This window comes from Macrobrachium nipponense, chromosome 39, assembly GCF_015104395.2.
Source record: "Macrobrachium nipponense isolate FS-2020 chromosome 39, ASM1510439v2, whole genome shotgun sequence".
In the NCBI taxonomy this organism is placed as follows: domain Eukaryota; kingdom Metazoa; phylum Arthropoda; class Malacostraca; order Decapoda; family Palaemonidae; genus Macrobrachium; species Macrobrachium nipponense.
Window position 1 is genome coordinate 6,496,632 of NC_061099.1, and position 20,000 is coordinate 6,516,631.

The following is a 20,000-nucleotide window of genomic DNA, read 5'->3' on the forward strand; positions in this document are numbered from 1 at the left end:
CAAAATGTTTTTTTTAATTCCTCCGAACTAAGGTACATCTTGATTACATAACAGGATATTCTCAAACCACAATTCATTATAATGACTTCTGTAGAAAATGGGAAATGAAGACTTTTAATAACAATGGAATTTGTAGAAAATGGGAAATGAAGACTTTTAATGACATTGGAATTTGTAGAAAATGGGAAATGAAGACTTTTAATGACACTGGAATTTATACAAAATAGAAAATGGTTAACGAAGTTTTTTAATAACTATGGAATTTGTAGAAAATGGGAGATGAAGTTTTTAATGACCATGTCATTTGTAGAAAATGGGAAATGAAGACTTAATAACAATGGAATTTGTAGAAAATGGGAAATGAAGACTTTTAATGACATTGGAATTTGAAGAAAATGGGAATTAAGTTTTTAATGACTGGAGTTTGTAGAAAATGGGAAATTAAGTTTTTAATGACCATGTCATTGTAGAAAATGGGAAATGAAGACTTTTAATGAAATGGAATTTGTAGAAAATGGGAAATGAAGTTTTTAATGACAGTGGAATTTGTAGAAAATGGGAAATTAAGTTTTTAATGAAAATGTCATTTTTAGAAAATGGGAAATGACTTTTATTGACAATGGAATTTGTAGAAAATGGGAAATGAGACTTTTAATGACAAACGGAATTTGTAGAAAATGAGAAAGAAAAATTGCAAATGAAGATTTTTAATGGCAATGGAATTTTTAGAAATTGGGAAATGAGACTTTTAATGACTGGCATTTATACAAAATAGAAAATGGGAAATGAAGATTTATAATGGCAATGGAATTTTTTTAGAAATGGGAAATGAAGACTTTAAATGGAATGGAATTTTGTTTGTTCTCAGCAGGATCTATGTTACCGGCAAAACGAATTTATAAGACGACAGAATGAAATTTACCCGAACAAGCGCCTGTTAAGGACAGGCGAATTATTAACACCTCCCCCCCCCCCTCCCCAACCCCCCCCCAACCCCCCGCTAATATTGTCGCGTTCTATAAAGTAACAGAATACTTGAAAATGAAAAAAAAATATGGATTGCATAAGGAAGTGAGATTACTGGATACAGGGGAGGAACAAGATAACTTTAGAGAGAGAGAGAGAGAGAGAGAGAGAGAGAGAGAGAGAGAAGCGTTATAAATGGGATATCCAAACCTTCCAGCCCTTACCCCCCCCCAACCGACAGAGCCGTTTCTGCATGTTACCCTTTCCATTAGTGCTTGCTTTTCTTTTTCCTTTTCCCTCCTAAGTAAGTCGAATAATTATTAACCAAACTGCCTGCTGCTTCTCGGGTGAATGGATGAATGAACATTCGCCCTGTTTTATGCACCCGGCAGGTTTATATTCATTTTATTTCCCACTTCTCTTTTTTCCTTTCTCTCTCTCTCTCTCTCTCTCTCTCTCTCTCTCTCTCTCTCTCTCTCTCTCTCTCTCTCTCTCCCGAACAACAGAAGGTCAATAAAAACGAAAGTTGTTTCAAAAACCCTCCAGATTTTCCCGCCAAGTAAACATTCTCCTTCCACCTTCTGCACCCAGCCCCCCACTCCCCACACACCCCCTTCCGCTACCTTATTCCCCCTATTTCAAAGAAAACTTCACCTTTTCCTAAGGGTCTTATCTCAGCCTAATTCCCCCAACCCACCCCTCCAAACATCTCTCTCTCTCTCTCTCTCTCTCTTCTCTCTCTCTCTCTCTCTCTCTCACGCGTGAGAGGAAGCGTCTCTTCCTTCTGTAATTCAACTCTCGACCCTTTAAGAGGAGAGTGAATCTCGAGGAAGAGGAGGAGGAGGAGGAGCAGAGAAATTGCTTTACAGCCAATATTGGATTTCGAAGTTATTTGTTTCACTGGTTCACTTGCCGGATTCGAACTGCTGCTACTTCGAGACAGCTCGGAATCGGTGTTCGAAGCGTAGGGTCAATAATAATGCCAACTATTGTTGCCACTTAGTGTTTTATCAGCTTAAGAGATTCTGAAGAGTATTGCTTCAAAGTCTGTGCTCCTGGTATCACTATGATAGCCAAAAAAAGATCATGTTTTTGGTCTCTGTGAGCTAAGATCTTCAGATTGCAGATGAGTGGAACTCTCGACTGACGTGAATCTTCGAAGGATTCAAAAAGAAATGTAAGTCTCAAATGAAATACGAACAAATTCTATGCAAAATGAAGACGCTAACAGCCCTGGTTATAACTCAGTTACTAATCCTGGTTAAATAGCCCTGACTCGGCAGAAATGCTGGCTCGGAATCCAACCGGTTTTAAAACACAAATACGCTGTCACGAAGTCTATAAACTTAAATGTTTCGAGGCCTTACTCATTCTTTCCGATTATGATTTTTATATTCAGAATGTTTCCACTAATGTAATTATTGGAAAAGTAAATCCACAATAGTATGTCTGTTTGATTTTGTATTTTGAATTACAAAATCAAACAGACATACTATTGTGGATTTACATTTCCTTTTTATTGACTCAAGTGATTATGAGTTTTCGTTGAATGTCATTATTCACAGGCTTCCTTTTCTTCGCCTTCTATCCAAGACTGCTTCTAAAATATAAGGCGTTTACTGTGACAGACCGAAATAACCTTTATTTCACACCCTATACAAAAGTTTAGTATATATCTTACAAATACTGCCCGTTTATTTTAGACTAAATAAATGACAGCCGTCTAACCAACGTACATGAGTTATTTCTTTGCCCGTGACTTTCTTGACTGAAGTTCTACAGGTATTATTTGAGTTACCGCTCCTTGGAGATTAAGGAAAAAGGAATCCAGGTAAAAAAGTCACAGGTAAAAACTCAGAAAAAAAGACACAGGAAAAAGTCACAATAATCTTTCCTAGATAGTGACCCCCAACCCCCCACAAGGGTTTTAACCCGGTATGTATCCACCTTTGGGACGTGTTCAGAACAAGCACGTTGGGGACGACAGTAAAAACATAAACAAAAGACTGTGAATATCATGAAGATAAAGACCCCCAAGGAATATTGTGATTTTTTCAACTGTGACTCTATTACCGCCCACCATAAATTAATGTGACTTTTTTCCTGTGACTTTTTTCCTAGTCAAAATTGTGACTTTTTTCCTGTGACTTTGTTTCCCAGTCAAATTGTGACTTTTTTCTTAGTCAAAATTGTGACTTTTCCAGACTTTATTACTGGCCACCATAAATTAATGACTTTTTTTCCTAGTAAAAAATTGAGAGACTTTAGTACTGGCCACCATGAAATAATATGAATTTTTTCCTGACTTTATTACCGGCCACCAGCAAAAAAAGGGGCCTCATTTTCCGCAGACTGCCTAACAAATGGTTCAATGCCCGAACCTTTACTCTGCTACCCTGCTTTGGTGGACAATTTCATTTCGCTTCTCATACCATAATCTTCCTCTTTTAAGGAGGAGGAGGAGGAGGAGGAGGAGGAGGAGGAGGAGGAGGAGGAGGAGGAGGAGGAGAGAGAGAGAGATAGGGAGAGGTTAGATGTGTCTAGCTTCTGACGAAGTTAGCCACCAACTTTTTTTTTTTCTTTTTTTTTCTAGGCTAAATAAGAGCGTGCCAGTTTTTCGTCTTCGAATTTACATCTATAAGCGTTCCGGAGGAGGAGATGTGTCTAGCTTCTTAGGAATTTAGAACCCATCCTCAATTTGTTTTTTTGTTTTTATTATTATTTTAAAGGCTAAACTAAGAGCATGCCAGTATTATCGTCGAATACATCTATGAGCGTTCCGGAGGAGGAGGAGGTGGAGGAGGAGAGAGGAGGAGGAGGAGGAGGAGGAGGAGGAGGTGAGATGTGTCTAGCTTCTTACAAAATTAGCTCCCATTCTCCATTTTTGTTGTTAAGGTTAAATAAGAACGCGCCATTCCAGATAGAGATTCAGCGTAATTATTCTCCTTATATCTCATAAATATCCTTTACGACGATGGACTTCAGGTCAGGAAAACTGAGGGACCTCCCAGCTGAATGGACGAAGCGAAAAGTATTATTAAATAAGAAGTAAGGAATTACGGAAGTGGAGAAAAAATGAAAATCAAAGAAAAGATAAAGAGACGGATACATTCCATCTCCCGATGTCGACCACTCAAAGGTCTTCCTCTCAGCTCTAAGTTATGGAATGTGAGTTGTTGTTTTTCTTCTTCAATCTTATAACCTCCCTTTTTTTTTTAAGTCAAATATACCGCTTCCATCTCTCTCTCTCTCTCTCTCATTTTTGTGCACCTCCTTTAGGCAGAGGTCACAGTAGGTCATTCGAGAGTCTCGTCCATCGCACATAAAAAAAAAAAAATGCTCGTTTTCAGAAAAGTTAAAAAAACAGCTACTCTTTTCAATCCTACCTACCATAACAGCCCCCCACCCTAATTCCCCCCGTCCCCCCTTCCCCCCTCCATACATCACCTACTCCAATTTCCCTTAGTACGACGAAACTCCAAAATCAATTTTCTACAAACACTTGCTAGACATCAGAAGGCTCAGCGCCTACGCTGACGCCCACACACACTGGCCCAAATAGATTTGGAAACAAACACGGGCAACAAAAATAGCAAGGGACGTTGTGTTGGGGGGTGGGGGTGGGTATGTGGGTGGGGGGTGGGTGGTGTGAGAAAAGGGTCACGCAATGAAACAGGGATTTTCTGTTGGCATAGAATTTGCAATTCAGCTCCGCTGCGACTTTTCTGTTAAAAGCGGAGGGAGATTTGCGGAGGTCTTTGTTTCTATTCATCTATTTATTTATTTATTTATTTATTTTATCTAATTACGCTACGTTTATAAAATGTCTTCGTTTAGTTTAGTATTAGACCAGAGGTTGGAAATGTCTACTTTAATTTTTCGATCCAGTACTAGTGCTAATTTATAAACAATACTACCACTTAATTAATAATTTAATACTAATGATAATTAATAATACTAATAGTAATTTATTAATAATACTAATACTACTTATATTACTAATAGTAATTTATTAATAATACTAATACTAATAATGTTAATAATACTGATGGTAATTTATTAATAATACTGCTACCATTAATACTAATAGTACTAATAATATTAATAATGGTAAATAATTCGTAAAACTGCAAAGAGAACAAACGAGACCAAACAAATACAAACCACAATCAAAATATGTGATTCGTAAAAATGCAAAGCGAACAAAACCGATAACACCAAACAAACAGACTAAAAAAAAAAGAAAAAAAAAAGAATAATCCGTAAAAGTAGAAAGAACGCAACCGAACAAAGGCGCGAACTGACCTCGGACGACTCAATGTGGAGGGCACTTCGCAGATGGGCTGGGTTTTGTTCCGTGTGGAGGCCCCCCACGATCAGGAAGAAGGCCAGGCCCGCCAGCGACGTCACGCTCATGCTCGCTCGCAGGAAGCCAGATTGCTGCGAGAGGGCGGAAGGAAATTGGTTTTATTTATTTATTTTTAATTGTTGTGGATGACGACGATGACATAGTAATAATAATGATAAACACTGTGTTACTAAATAGCAGCACGCGTTTTGAAATGGAAAAACCGAAGCACAGTTATGCATGGGGACATATACTTTAAAAATATATCTCTACACAGATTTATTAGTAATGATAATAGACACTGTTACTCAATAGCAGCACGAGTCTTGAAATGGAAAAATAGATGCACAATTATGCACGGTGACATATTAGTTAAGAATTAATCTCTACACAGATTTATTAGTAATAATGATAAGCACTGTGTTACTTATCGTAGCACGAATCTTGAAATAGAAAAACAGATGCGTAGTTATGCATGGAGACATTATTTCAAAATTAATCTCTACACAGATTTATTTGTACTGTGCTACTCAATAGCAGCACGAGTCTTGAAATAGAAAAACAAATGCACAGTTATGTATGGGTATATAATTTTAAATATATATCTCTACACAGATTTATTTTATAAATAAGCACCCATACATGACTGTAGATTCGTTTCTCCGTTTCAAGACTCGTGCTACTATTGAGTATTCTACAATTACTACTGCTATTATGAATGATGATTATGAAAAATACAAAAAACACCGTATTAGCGCTATTGCTACTGCTGGAAAAGTCAATCGACAATAGTATGTCTGTTAAATTCTGCTATTATGAATGACAATGGTGATGAGAATATCAATTACATTTGTAACTTCAACATTAATTCTCCACATTCTTCCAATTCTCCTTCAAACATTCGCATCCCACATTTCACTTCCATAAAGGAGAAATTTGGTCAACGGTATTTCATAAGTTCCATCTTTCACTCCTGAGAACAATTAATTTCACCTTCAAAACTATTCTGCATAAGCCCATTACCACCTTTTTTCTTTAACCTATTCCATGAATACCTTCGCATGTTACATTTACCCTTAAATACCAATACAAAGTAACGGATTATATTCTTATGCTACATATACTGACATCCATTGATCCATCTTTCTGGTTTCTATTTACCCTCACAACCTTATTCTTCGCCCTTATTCAGTGTCGTCATCTTCATAAAACATTTTCAAGTTATTTTTTTTATCAGTTTCTGGAGTTTCTCTCCTCTATCGCCAATAACACTTTATCAACAGCATGCAACAGCCATTCTGGGCTTCGTTCACGACCCTTGTGACCTTTTCTCTGACCTCTGGGACGACACGCCCACTTTTATCTATGATCCACTTTTATCATGACACTCTCTTATCTTCATGTCCTGAAAAGCTATTCGTTCTATCATTTACACTTTTTAATACAAGATAAACTATAATAAAATGCTATCCGTTCTACGTACTATTTACACTTTTCATAAAAAACAGTAAAATGCTATTTTTTCTATAATTTACACATTTAATAAAAGAAAAACTATAATAAAATGCTATCCGTCCTACCATTTACTTGTAATAAAAGAAAAACTAATAAAATGCTATTCGTTCTACCATTTACACCTTTCATAAAAAAAAAACCTGTAAAATGCTATTTGTTCTACACTTTACACTTTTCATAAAACACTCTAAAGCTCTATTCGTTCTAACATTTGCAGTTACAAAAAACTCATAAGTGCTATTCGTTCTGACATTTACACTTTTCACAAAACAACTCTAAAATGCTATTTGTTCTACCATTTACACTTTTCATGAAAACTCAAAATGTGAAAAGAAAAAGCAAGTTAGAAGAACAAAAGCAAAAATGACGAAACAAAAAATACACAGATAAGAAGGACACTGAATTCTAAAAAAAAAAAAAAAAAATCCAAGATGACAGTACCACGTACAATCGGTCAGTTAGAAGCATTAGCAAAATAATACTGCAAGGAAACAACAAGATTAAAAGAAATAAAATAAATAAATAAAGAACAAAGATTGCCATAAAAAAACTTAAAAACATCATTTGTGAAAGAACTGAACTAGAAAAAAACAGTCATAAGGTCAAATCTGAATAATTATCTAAAACAGCAAAATGGAGCATTGGGTGAGTGTAAATCAGAAGAGAGAGAGAGAGAGAGAGAGAGAGAGAGAGAGAGAAATACCTCTAATCCCAGGGCTAGGACGACGGCGACGCAGAGGGCAGCTCCGAATGCGATGAAATCCGGCAGGGTATGGGTCAAGGGCAGTCGGCCTATGTGATGCCCCACAAAACTTGCCACTTTGCCACCAGACATATAATCCATCGTTGCTGACTGTGGGATTAAATATTATAATTATTATTATTATTAGTATTATTCATCATTATTATTATTATTATTTCTGTCGGTACGATTGATATGAATTTTTATATAATTTGCTAGTCACGTTAATATTAATTTAATTAGGAAATCATGTTAGTGAGTTTTTTATATATGAAATATGTTATGATTGCTTTCAGTAATCTGAAAAATTAGTCATTATAAAGACTAGTTGTTGGAAAGCAATTATGTAGTTAAGTGCCTCCTGGTAAACAAGCGACGACCATTAATGATTATATATAAATATATATATATATATATATATATATATATATATATATATATATATGTGTGTGTTGTGTGTGTTGCATGAAAACATACATGCTCATATTTAAACATATGCATTAAACATACATAAATACACATACAAACACATATATATGTAAAATATATATATATCCACACTAAACATTAACGTACAGTCTTTGAAAAAATAAAAATAAAAAATTCAATCACGTGATCGGTGTTTTTCTACATAAAATAGTAACTTAGTTCTTTATTATGACAGCAACGCCGCCTTCGTCGTTAATCATGTCTACTAGTGATCAGACTCAACAACGATTGTTGCATTATTTACTGAAGGAGCCAAAATCAAGGGAAGCGGGAAAGTTGCCTTTTTGGGTACTTCCTTGGAGGTGCAATCAAGTTTTCTGTACAGAGTATAACGCGGTATGAACCGCGGCCCATAAAACTTTCAGTCACGGCCCAGTGGTGGTCTGTCTTATAGAGTTGCCAGACGCAAGATTATTGACTAATCTTAACCGTAAATAAAAAAAACTACCGAGGCTAGAGGGCTGCAATTTAGTAAAATTGACGACTGGAGGGTCGGTAATCAATATTTCAATTTCCAGCCCTCTAGCCTAAGTAGTTTATAAGATCTGTTATTAGTTATAATATTACTAATAATAATAATGAAATCCGAGTGAATCTTGTTTGTTCGTCCTGGTAGGAAGGGGATTGGGAGGGTAGGGGAGACAAGATGGACAGCGCCGGGTTACAGCGCAGCGTAGAATGCGCCACCAAGCTCGTAATAATAATAATAATGATAACAGGACAAATCAGAAGTTTCCTTCAAAAGCAAAACTTGAAAATACTATGAATAAAGAAAATGACCTATGCATATTCAGGAAATATTTCTTTAAAAGAAACCTATCAATACCTTTTCTGAATTGACTCAACTCACGAAAAGAGAGAAATAGATATTATAACATTATTATAACTCATAACAGCTTTTGTTGAGCGATCTACGACAAAAAGCTGCACAAACACGTCCTCTATTTCATACGTTCTATAAGACCCAACGTTAATTTTGATGCTCCATTAAAAAGGATTTTTTCTGCTACGAGAAACTCTTGCACGGGCGATCACTGGAATGTTAAAGAAGTTTAACTTCAGGGTGAAGTTTGTCGGCTGAATTTGCATCTAATCATGCAATAAATTGCTAGGGAAAGATAAAACTTCCTTGCAATATTCTCTTAAAATTATCCCCTATAAATAATATATATTTTTATATAAAGCAGTGTAGCTCTGTATATAAAGACACGACCACCTCTCAAAAATTCTTTAAAAAATTCAACTTCAGTAAAAAAAAATATCTCTGGCTGAAGTTGCAGCAATTATGCAATACATTGAATGCATAAATAAACTTCCTTTAAATATATTCTCTTAAAATGATTCCTAGTATACATACGTGGCCATATATATTATATATATATATATATATATTATATAAATATATATATATATATAAGATATATAATAATATAAATGAATGTAAAGCCAGGAATTTTTATATAAATAAATCAAGCTTTCAAGAAATAGAAAGGAATAAAAAATCTGGTAAAATTCTAAAAAATAAAAAAAACCCATCGAGCTAAGATTATGCTAATACTATAATCTACCATCTTAAAATTCCACGGAAAATATAATGTCCATTCTGGCAGACAAGACTTCCAAGTTCCGGGGCAAAATCCGATACTTCCACACCCTGGGGGTTCAGCTAATATTCCCCAGAGGCAAAGTTTAGGAGGAAACTTTGACAGTGGGGCGGAAAAAAATCCGTTAAAAGTCGCTTAGGGTGAAAAAAACTAGAAAAAAAATGTTTTCTTGAGGTTTTGGTAAGTGTATGCTCTTGTTATGTGTATTAATTGCATCGTCTTATCATCTTGTACTGGAATATGTTAGGCTATACATGTTAAATGGCAATGTTCGAATATATATATATATATATATATATATATATATATATATATATATATACTATATATATATATAAATGTATGTGGATATGTATCAAGCCTGTGTGAGAGGTGGACAAAGAGGCAGGTAGAAGTGTACTGATTTTTATTACAGTCAAGGGAATATAAATATACAGCATGCGGACGGAAATGGTGGTCACCGACCACGCGAGAGAGTAAAAGTGGGTCGGCGAGACCCGATTTGTGTTTCTTGAGAGACATAAAAATACAAAATATAAAAGTACACAATATGTGGTTATACAAGCTTTATACACTGACGGAAAGCCCGCTGAATGCTCTCTTCAGGGGAAGTAAGAACAACGCGAATGATGAATTATATACAGAGAAAATTATGAATAAGCGTTTGTCCTTACAAATACTCCCCCCTAAGACAAATAATTCAGGTATGATTGTTGGCTGACTTCTTTGTACTTCGGGTAGTCACTCGCGGAAGCGAGCTGGACGGCGGAGGCGCCCTCGGGTGCGTGATATTAGTTGCTGTGGTAGATCCTCGGGGGTTTCCGGGGACGGGATGCCTCCCCTGAGGTGATCCTCGGGGGGTTCGACCGTCTTTCGAGGGCGGCCGCGGCTACGGCTAGGAGGTTTGGCGATCGAAGGAGTCGCTTTTTTCCGAGGAAGATTGAGGCGCCCTGTGGAATCCGCGTCTGCGAGGTCCTCGTCCATGATGAAGGCTGGTTTCAGGCGATCGATTGTGACCCAGAGTCCTCGCGACCGTTGATGGATAAGAGATATGCCTTGTCAGTGCGTCGTAGGACGCGGAAGGGACCGCGGTAGGGTCTCGTTAGAGGCGGGCGGCGGGCGTCGTCCCTGACGAAGACGTGCTTGCACGATGATAGGGCCTTGGGAGGGAAACGTTTTTGTTTGGTTCGTCGGAGAAGGTTTGACGCAGGGCGTGAACTTCCCGGCGGATTCCCGAAGCCTGGCGATGGAGACGTCAGCGTCGTCGGCATTGGTCGGGAAGAACTCGCCAGGGACTGTTAATGGCTCCCCGTATACCTTCTCCGCGGGTGATGCCTCGCCGTTTGCCCGCGGGGCAGTCCTGAGACCGAGGAGGGACCCACGGTAGTTGGCTCTTCCAATTTTCGTCGGTGCAGCGCGCCATCAGGGAAGCCTTGATCGAACGGTGGACTCTCTCCACCATGCCGTTAGCTGCTGGGTTGTAGGCGGTGGTGGCATGTAGCGACGTTCCCATTACGGCGGGCCAGGGCAGTCCACAACTCCGACAGGAAAACTGGTCCGCGGTCTGTCGTGATTTCGTCTGCACTCCGAATCGACTGATCCAGCTGGCGAGAGTGCTTCGGCACATGCTTTCGTGGTCGCCTCCGACATCGGCGTTGCCTCGGGCCATCTGGTGGAGCGATCGATTACCGTCAGGAGGTACCTGGCGCCTTCCGGACGGGGGCAGGGGGCCAACGACGTCTATGTGATGTGGCCGAATCTTCGTTTTCGGCTGCGGAAATTTCCCCACGCCTGATTCGTGTGCCGACTGATTTTGCTAGTTTTGCAAGGCACGCAGGTCCTGGCCCACTCGAGGGAGTCCTTCCGAATTCCATGCCAGAACGAACTTCTCCGTCAGGAGGCGCACCGTCGTCCGGCCCGAGGGGTGCGAGAGTCCGTGTATGACGTCGAACACGGCTTTCCTTCGGGAGGCTGGATCAGCGGGCGTCGGGCGGGGCCCGTGCTGATGTCGCAGAGGAGCGTCATGCCTGCGGGTCCGAAGGGCACGTCTTCCCACTTGAGGGCGGTGATAGCAGTTGCGGTATGCGGGCAGTCTCCGGGTCGGCAGCCTGTTCCCGGGGCGAGGTCTTCGTAGTCGACCACCCCAGACCTTACGCACGTTGATTTCTATCCTCGATAGGGCGTCTGCCACGGGGTTGGGTTTCTTCTCGCCAGGCACGTACTGGATGGTGCAACCGAAAAAAAAACTCGCGATGGGCTGCTAGGTGCCTCTGTTGTCTCGCTGACCAAGCGTCGCCCGCCTTGGTGAAGGCGTGTACCAAAGGGAGGTGGTCCGTCCTGATCGTAAAGGGGGAGCCCTCGAGGAGGTAGCGGAAGCACTGCTTGGTACACTGCCAGGAGTTGCGGTCGAACGTGCTGTACCTCGTCTCGGCGGCTGATAGTTTTGTTTTTTTTTTGGCTGTAGAAGGCGAGTGGCTGGGCTCGCCCTGGACCATCTGCTCGAGGACAGCCCCGCAGGCGACGTTGCTGGCGTCGTGGTGAGGCGTAAAGGTGCAGCAGGGTCTTGGTGGCATAATGTCGCCGCTCTGGCGAGGGCCCTCTTCGTCTCGTTGAAAGCCTTCTCTTGTTCGGCCTCCCACGTTAGGGCCTTTGGTTTCCCCTTCAGGACCTGTGTTTATTTTAGGAGAACATGGGCTGGGGCGGCGGCGGGGATGAATCGGCGGTAGTAATTGACCATTCCGATGAACTCCTGCAGGGATTGACCGTGGTTGGTGTTGGGAAACTTCTGCACCACGCCTACCTTCGAGGCCATGGGGCGCACGCCCGTCGCGGAGATCTCGTGTCCGAGGAAGTCCACCTTCTCGGCGCCGAAGGTGCATTTGTCGAAACGGACGACCAGCCGTTTTTCCTGCAGGCGCTTCAGGACCGCTCGGACGTGATGTAGGTGCTCCTCCAAGGACCTGGAAAAAATCAAGATATCGTCGACGTAGCAGACGCAGAAGGGCAGGTCCCCCAGGATGCTGTCCATCAGGCGGCTGGAAGGTGGGCCCCCTGCATTCCTCAGGCCGAAGGTTGAGTAATGGAAGACGAAGGAGCCAAAAGGGCGTGAGGATGGCAGTCTTGGGGACCATCCTCGGGGTGCACTGGAACCTGGAAATAGGATTTTAAGAGGTCCATTTTTGTGAAGACCTTCGCCCCATGAAGGGCCCCTGTCAAATCCTGCATGTTTGGCAAGGGGTATTGGTCGGGGATTGTAGCGAGGTTGAGTCTTCTGTAGTCTCCGCAGGGCCTCCAGGTGCCGTCAGGTTTCTGTACCATGTGCAGGGGCGACGCCCAGGGCTCGATGCTTTCTTGCAGATGCCCATCGTTCCATCTCCGAGAACGCCTGCTTCGCCTCCTGGAGGCGGCCTGGAGGGAGTCGTCGGAACTTCGCGTGTGTCGGGGGGCCTGTGGTGGTTATGTGGTAGGAATATCCCGTGCTTGGGCGGCGTCCCTGCCGCCTGACGAAGTTCCGGCTTGAAGACTTCGGGGAACTCCTGCAGGAGGTTGCCGTATTTGTGGGGGGCGATGGTACAAATTGTAGGGGCGCCCGGGCCTGCTGCCAGTGGAAGGGAAAGGCATGTCCCCGTGTCGAGGAGCGTTTGCGGCCCACGTCCACCAGGAGGCCGTTCTGCGCCAGGAAGTCTGCCCCCAGTAGCGGGATCCTGACGTCCGCGATTGTGAATTCCCAGACGTAGTTTCGCCCCAAGATGGATATCTCGAGGGGCTTCGTGCCGTAGGAACGGATGGGGGTCCCGTTTGCGGCGACGAGGGAGGTTGTTTTGTCGGGCTCGCGGCTACGGTCTTTTCCTGACGGCGGGAATATCGAGTGCATTGCCCCCATATCCACCAACATCCTCCGGCCGGAGATCGCGTCGCGGACGTAGAAAACCCTACGGTGTGGGTGTTCCGACGCGGCCGTTGCCACGGGCGGCCTTGGTTTTGTTTGCCGTCGCCGTTTTTTGACTGTTGGAAGGTGCAAGGGCTTTCGCACCTCCTGGCGAATCTCCCGAACCTCCGGTGGAAGCGGCACCAGGAGTTTTCACCTCGCTGCGTGTGGGAGGACTTCCCTTGGGATACAGGGGCGCCGATCTATTGCGTTGGGTCGTCGTCGTCTTCTTCCTTCTCTGCGGCCAGGCACACGGAGGATCGGGGGGGGGCGGCGAGCTTCGCGGCATTGTTCGACAACGTCAGCTTCTTTGCCTTCTCTATAGTTCGTCGTCCTCTAGGGTGTACGCGTCGGTCAGCTGCTTTCGGACGTACCGGCTCGAGTTGCCGCAGGAATATTTCGCGGCTCAGGCTGATCTCTACCTTTTTTCCGTCGGGGCCTATTTTCGGGCAGGACGGACGAGGCCCATCACAGTGTCCCAGGTCTCTTGGGTGTCGGCGCCGCGCATGGGGTTCGCGACTAGGTCGAGGGCGCGGGCGGCCCTTTCAGCGATGGGCACGGAATAGGCTGTCAAGAGCCTTTCTTTTATCTCGTCGAGCGTGACAAGTCCGATTCGTGCTCGACCGGTCAGCCAGTTAGATATTCGGTCGAACACCTCTGTCGGGAGAGCCGCTGCGACGAGGTCAGCCTGCAGCACTTTGTTTGTGAGCCCCGCGATCCGGAATTGCCCTTCGGCTCGGAAGAACCAGGAAGACGGGTCAGCCGTTGTGAAGGGGGGCAATTTGACAGCTTGAGCGGCCGCTGTGTCAGAGTCCGTCGCTGGGGCGGGGGAGGCCCGGGTTTACCCGCGAGGTTTCCCGCGAGGTACTGTTTGCGCCCATTGTCCTCTCTCACAAAAAACGGTCGACAGAGTCGTGAATGGCGGGCCAAACCGTTTGAGGAAACGCCTGAACACACCTTGGGCAGGTATGCCGTATTTAGTCCGTTAGAGGCGTTGGTTATTTTCCACGGTAGGAGCTTTCAGAGATCTATACTGAGGCGCCGTATGAGTCCGTTAAAGATCTCTGAAGGTGAGCGGCGGTAGTGAGTCCCTTAATGGCTGAGCCAAAACCGCTTGGGTCACCGTCCAAACCGGGAGGTCCACCAGTTGTGAGAGGTGGACAAAGAGGCAGGTAGAAGTGTACTGATTTTTATTACGTTGTTGTTGTTTTTGATTTAGCTGACCTTGTGTCAGCACGGGCTCTTGCTCACAGAGCAGCCCGTAACAGTCAGGGAAAACATATAAATATACAGCATGCGGACGGAAAATGTGGTCACCGACCCGCGAGAGAGTAAAAGTGGGTCGGCGAGACCCGATTTGTGTTTCTTGAGAGACATAAAATACAAAATATAAAAGTACACAATATGTGGTTATACAAGCTTTATACACTGACGGAAAGCCCCGCTGAATGCTCTCTCAGGGAGAAGTAAAGGAACAACGCGAATGATGAATTATATACAGAGAAAATTATGAATAAGCGTTGTCCTTACACCTGTATACTCACGCGTATTAAATCCTTATTAATAAACACAGGAGAACGAGGGCTCATCGGTGTAAATTAAAGTATAGAGAAAAACTTCGGTCATTATGAAAATAAGACCAGGAAGGAACGAGGCGAATTCCTTAGCATCTTACCAGAGCTTTGCAAACTGCAGCGAGCGTCGAGGCTGAGAACAGAACATTCAGAATGCCCAGCAAGTAGGCCACGAATTCCCCGACCAACTGGTAGGCGGCCGTGTACAGATGCCCCGACGACTGGGTACTCCAGGTCACCAGCTCGGCGTAGCAGAAACCTGGAACGAGAGAGAGAAGGATTCTGTTTTATATTCCGTGGTTTCTGGAATGACGAAGCGAATGATTCCGTTCATTATTCAATGGTTTCTGGAATGACAAAGACTAAGACTCCGTTCTATATTCAATGGCTTCTGGAATGACAAAGTGAATGATTCCGTTCATTATTCAATGGCTTCTGGGATGACTAAGATAAAGATTCCGTTCTTCATTCAATGGCTTCTGGAATGACAAAGACTAAGACTCCGTTCGATATTCAATGGTTCCTGGAATGTAGAGAAGGATAAATAGAATGATTCCGTTCTAAAATAAATAGCTTCTGGAATGACAAAGACTAAGATTCCCTGCTATATTAAATGGCTTTTGGAATGACAAAGAGGCGATTCCGTTCATAATCAAATGGCCTCCAGTAACAGGCAGGCAAGCGTGAACGCGTGAATGAGCCTGGAATTTCATTCAGCGAACGGGGGAAGAGAGAGAGAGAGAGAGAGAGAGAGAGAGAGAGAGAGAGAGAGAGAGAGTCACATCGAGCGAGGCGAGGGAAAAACACAATTGCCTGCTGTCTGGGAATTATTTTCGTCAGAATGTCTTTTGTCCGCGCCGTATATATATGTGTATTTATGAATTAAACTAAAAAATGAACGTTCATAACTAACTATAAAATGATCAATATGATTTTGGGATCGGCTCGAAATAATCGATTGTGCAATACATTATTACAGCTATTTCTGCTTTCACTACTACTACTACTACTACTACTACTACTACTACTACTACTACTACTACTGATAATAAAAATAAATAATAAAATAAATAATAATAATAATAATAAATAATAATAATAATAATAATAATAATAATAATAATAATAATATAAACTTAAAGAAAAATTCATTGAAGGTTTAAAAGAATTGTTTCGCTTTTACTACTGGGAGAGCGATTAAATTAAATCAATTTTTTTTTTTTTTTTTTTTTTTTTTTTTTTTTTTTTTTTTTTTTGTTTTTTTTTTTTTTTTTTTTTTTTTTTTTTTTTTGTGAATCGGTGTGTAATTAACTTTTATGTTTCTTTTGAAGCTGGGGTGGGTGTGGTGAAGGAGTGGTCTATTGTTTTCAAATTTGTTGCCGAAGTTAGTCAAGGCCAAAGCCTTGGTAAAGAAACGATAAAAAAAGTATGAATAACAGACTCCATATTGACAATTACAAGAGTTCCTTAGCTGAGACTCCATATTGCAACGATGGCACGACAACAGGGAAGACATTGAAGATAATGAGAAGGTTGTTTCCTTAATTTCATCAGTTTTTTAAATAAGATGAACATAAATGATAATATATACTACTTGCACCTGCTTCCATATTATTTACTCAAACTTTGGAGCCAGAGAGAGTCAACACTACCATGATCAGTGATTGGAAATTATAATCTTATTTCACATTATATTATAAAGTCGATACTCTCATGCCATCATTTCTACGAGGAAAGGAAAGACATTTTATCTTCGCTAGCTTTAAAAAAACAAATTATTTCCTGTCATTCATATGATTCCACCTAGTTTTTTTTTTTTTCGTTTAACCTGAAAGGAGCCAGCTGCTTTATTTTATTTATTTATTTCTATTTTTCAGAGTCCATTTGTAATTCCGTTTCCCAGGAGTCTTATACGTACAGTCCTTCGCAAAACGGACGTCTCATCCAGCCGTTCATTTGAAAAGGGCCTCTGTCTCACAGCGGAGGGACACGAAGTCACTTAAAACGCCGTCGTCAGTATAGTCCGGGGCAGCAGGAGCCTTCCATTCAAGCGCTGACGTCATCACGTGCCTGGCGGCCACCCACGCACTCGTCCAGATTTAGAAAACGGTTCCTCGAGGATTCTGGTTATAATGTGTTTCGGTAACGTTTCTCTCTCTCTCTCTCTCTTCTCTCTCTCTCTCCAGGGTGTGCGTACCCGTCACCTTGTAAAAGCATAGGGCTTGGGATGTAGAGACCAATTCCTACTGCTGTAGTAATGAATATCACTGCAACGCTACTCTCTCCTCTCTCTCTCTCTCTCATTTTTTCTCCAACGGTGGCAAATTGCCGACCCCACTATGCAACATTGTTCTCTTATTTTCTCTTAAGAAAAAAACCCTGCAGTGACACAGGGGGTACAACAGAGCTTTCTTTCACAAATCACGAATCTATAGCGCTAGATACTGTTCCCGTAGGGAGGTGGTGCCATCAGAGGACCTTACGCGGTGCACTGTGAGCATCGCTTTAAGGTTCATTGCTAACAATTGACAATAAGGCTCGTTTAGTGTGAGAATGGAAAATATGATTCTTTTTATGAGAACTGGAAATATGACTCCTATATGAGAATGGAAAATATGAGTCCTTTATGAGACTGGAATTACTGTACTGCATAACATTAATCCATTTTAGGGAATATTTCAGATGACCTCACACTCATAAATCTTTGAGGAGGATTAATTACCGAAAAAGAAATACCACCGAGCAATTACTGGCCCGAAACTCACGGATTTAAACCTCAGGTTTCAGTGACCTGCTTTGGTGGTAAGGTGAAGAATTTCTGCTCTAAGAAATACTACGCTGGATATATCCATCGCTGGTAAATTAATAACCAATATTGATGTGCAGGGAAAGCACATTATAAGAAAAATCGAGAAAAATCAGCATGAAATCTATATATTCGCATAATGCAGCCATGTTATTCAACCAAACATTTTCCTTCTGATAATATAATAATAATAATGTTGTTACCATTCAAATAATAATAATAATAATAATAATAATAATAATAATAATAATAATAATAATAATAATAATAATAATTGAACTATGGGATGAATGAAAATTTTCCGGCTCAGACGCACAAAAATTCAATTTTAGGCAAAAAAAAAAAAAAAAAAAAAAAAAAAAATATATCATATATATATATATATATATATATATATATATATATATATATATATATATATATATATATATATATATATATAATATATAATAGTAATAACAATAATAAAGGAAATTATTTGCATTTCCCAGAAATACCTAAGTGTTTTTTTTATTTCCCTTCATTTCTGTTTTTTATTGGTGGGAAGGTCAAGCGCTGAAACTGGGATCTGTCTGTAACCTTGGTTCCTTCAATATAAATCTAATGTGAATCTATTCTCGAGAGTCAAAAGTTTCGAAAAAAATAAAAACATATATTATTATAACAATATAATTATGCGGAGTATAACATATCATCTATAGAGACCAAGACGAATCTGAATAAGATCAAAATAAAACTATTACATCAATGTAAAGAATCTACGTAATTACTGTTTAGAGAATTTAATATACTTCATAGACGAGAGACGGAGATAAGAATATTTCTCGCTAGAGCACAAAATATGCCATTTCCGCTTCCGAATATGACCCAGGTAATTTGGAGATAGATTGAAAGAGGAATTATTTGCCTGAGGGGAACTGGCTCATTATGGGTCTTCAATTATTCAGGAATTCTTTGAATGTAGCCGATGTGATATAGGGAGGAGGAGCATCGACGCACCAGATCCGCCTTTCAGTCGAAAATGAAAAATGAAAATAAGCATCGACAGAAATTCTTCGCTAAATGAACACACGCAACGGGAATGCCGAGATTATTAATTCGAAGTATTGGCGATTTACAAATATAAACGTTAAGCTATGAATTTTATTCGACTAAATAAGCTCTCACTTTTTTATAGGCTAAAAACAATAGGAAAATTACCGCTTTCCTTTAAAAGCACGGTCCACAACTTACATGACCTATTTAAAATAAATAAATAAATATATAAATAAATAACATTCTACGCCAAAAGCTAGGATTCGGATTTAAAAAGTGAGATCCCAAAAGTGTACATGATTTAGACAGAGAGAGAGAGAGAGAGAGAGAGAGAGAGAGAGAGAGAGAGAGAGAGAGAAATCGCAGGTACATACAAGCCAAAGAGAGTGAGGGGAACTTACAGGTACATAAAAGGCAGAGAAGAGAGAGAGAGAGAGAGAGACCCAACCACTACAAAAAACTGAACCCCTTCAAATCATACACTCACATACACAACATGGCGAACGCAAAAATTTCTTACCACTAAAAGTATGTTCCAGAAGTGGCACAACGACTTTATTTCAGCATAATAGAGGTTTTCTCCCTAAATTCAGGTGGACTGCGTTGATCACGGTCATTACATATTCACGGGTATGAACTGGGGGGCATTCAATCCTCACTCGCAAGGAACAAAAGAGCATTTGTGAGGAAATCGGTCTGGTAATGCTCTCAATCTCTCTCTCTCTCTCTCTCTCTCTCTATAGATTATATATTATAATTAAAATACATATTATATATATATATTAATATATATATATATATATATATATATAGATATATATAGTAGATAGATAGAGTAGATAGACAGATAGATATAAAGGCTGTCCATAAAATCCCAGTACCATTCCTGAGCGATAAATACTTGAAATGGTACTGGGACTTTATGGACACCCTATATATATATATATAATATATATATATATATATATATATATATATATTATATATATATAT

General features: G+C 40.8%; 1 protein-coding gene across 2 annotated transcripts in view; it reads right to left on the minus strand.

Annotated features, from left to right (window-relative positions):
• Nucleotides 1-20,000, minus strand: part of LOC135210073 (probable cationic amino acid transporter) — a 291,242-nt gene that overhangs the window by 62,310 nt on the left and 208,932 nt on the right. For both annotated transcript variants that reach the window (XM_064242870.1, XM_064242871.1), the window contains exons 3-5: nucleotides 15,268-15,425; nucleotides 7,533-7,682; nucleotides 5,272-5,406 (exon numbers count right to left, since the gene is read on the minus strand). In XM_064242870.1, coding sequence (XP_064098940.1) covers nucleotides 5,272-5,406; nucleotides 7,533-7,682; nucleotides 15,268-15,425 — 443 coding nt within the window. The remainder of the gene's footprint in view (nucleotides 1-5,271; nucleotides 5,407-7,532; nucleotides 7,683-15,267; nucleotides 15,426-20,000) is intronic.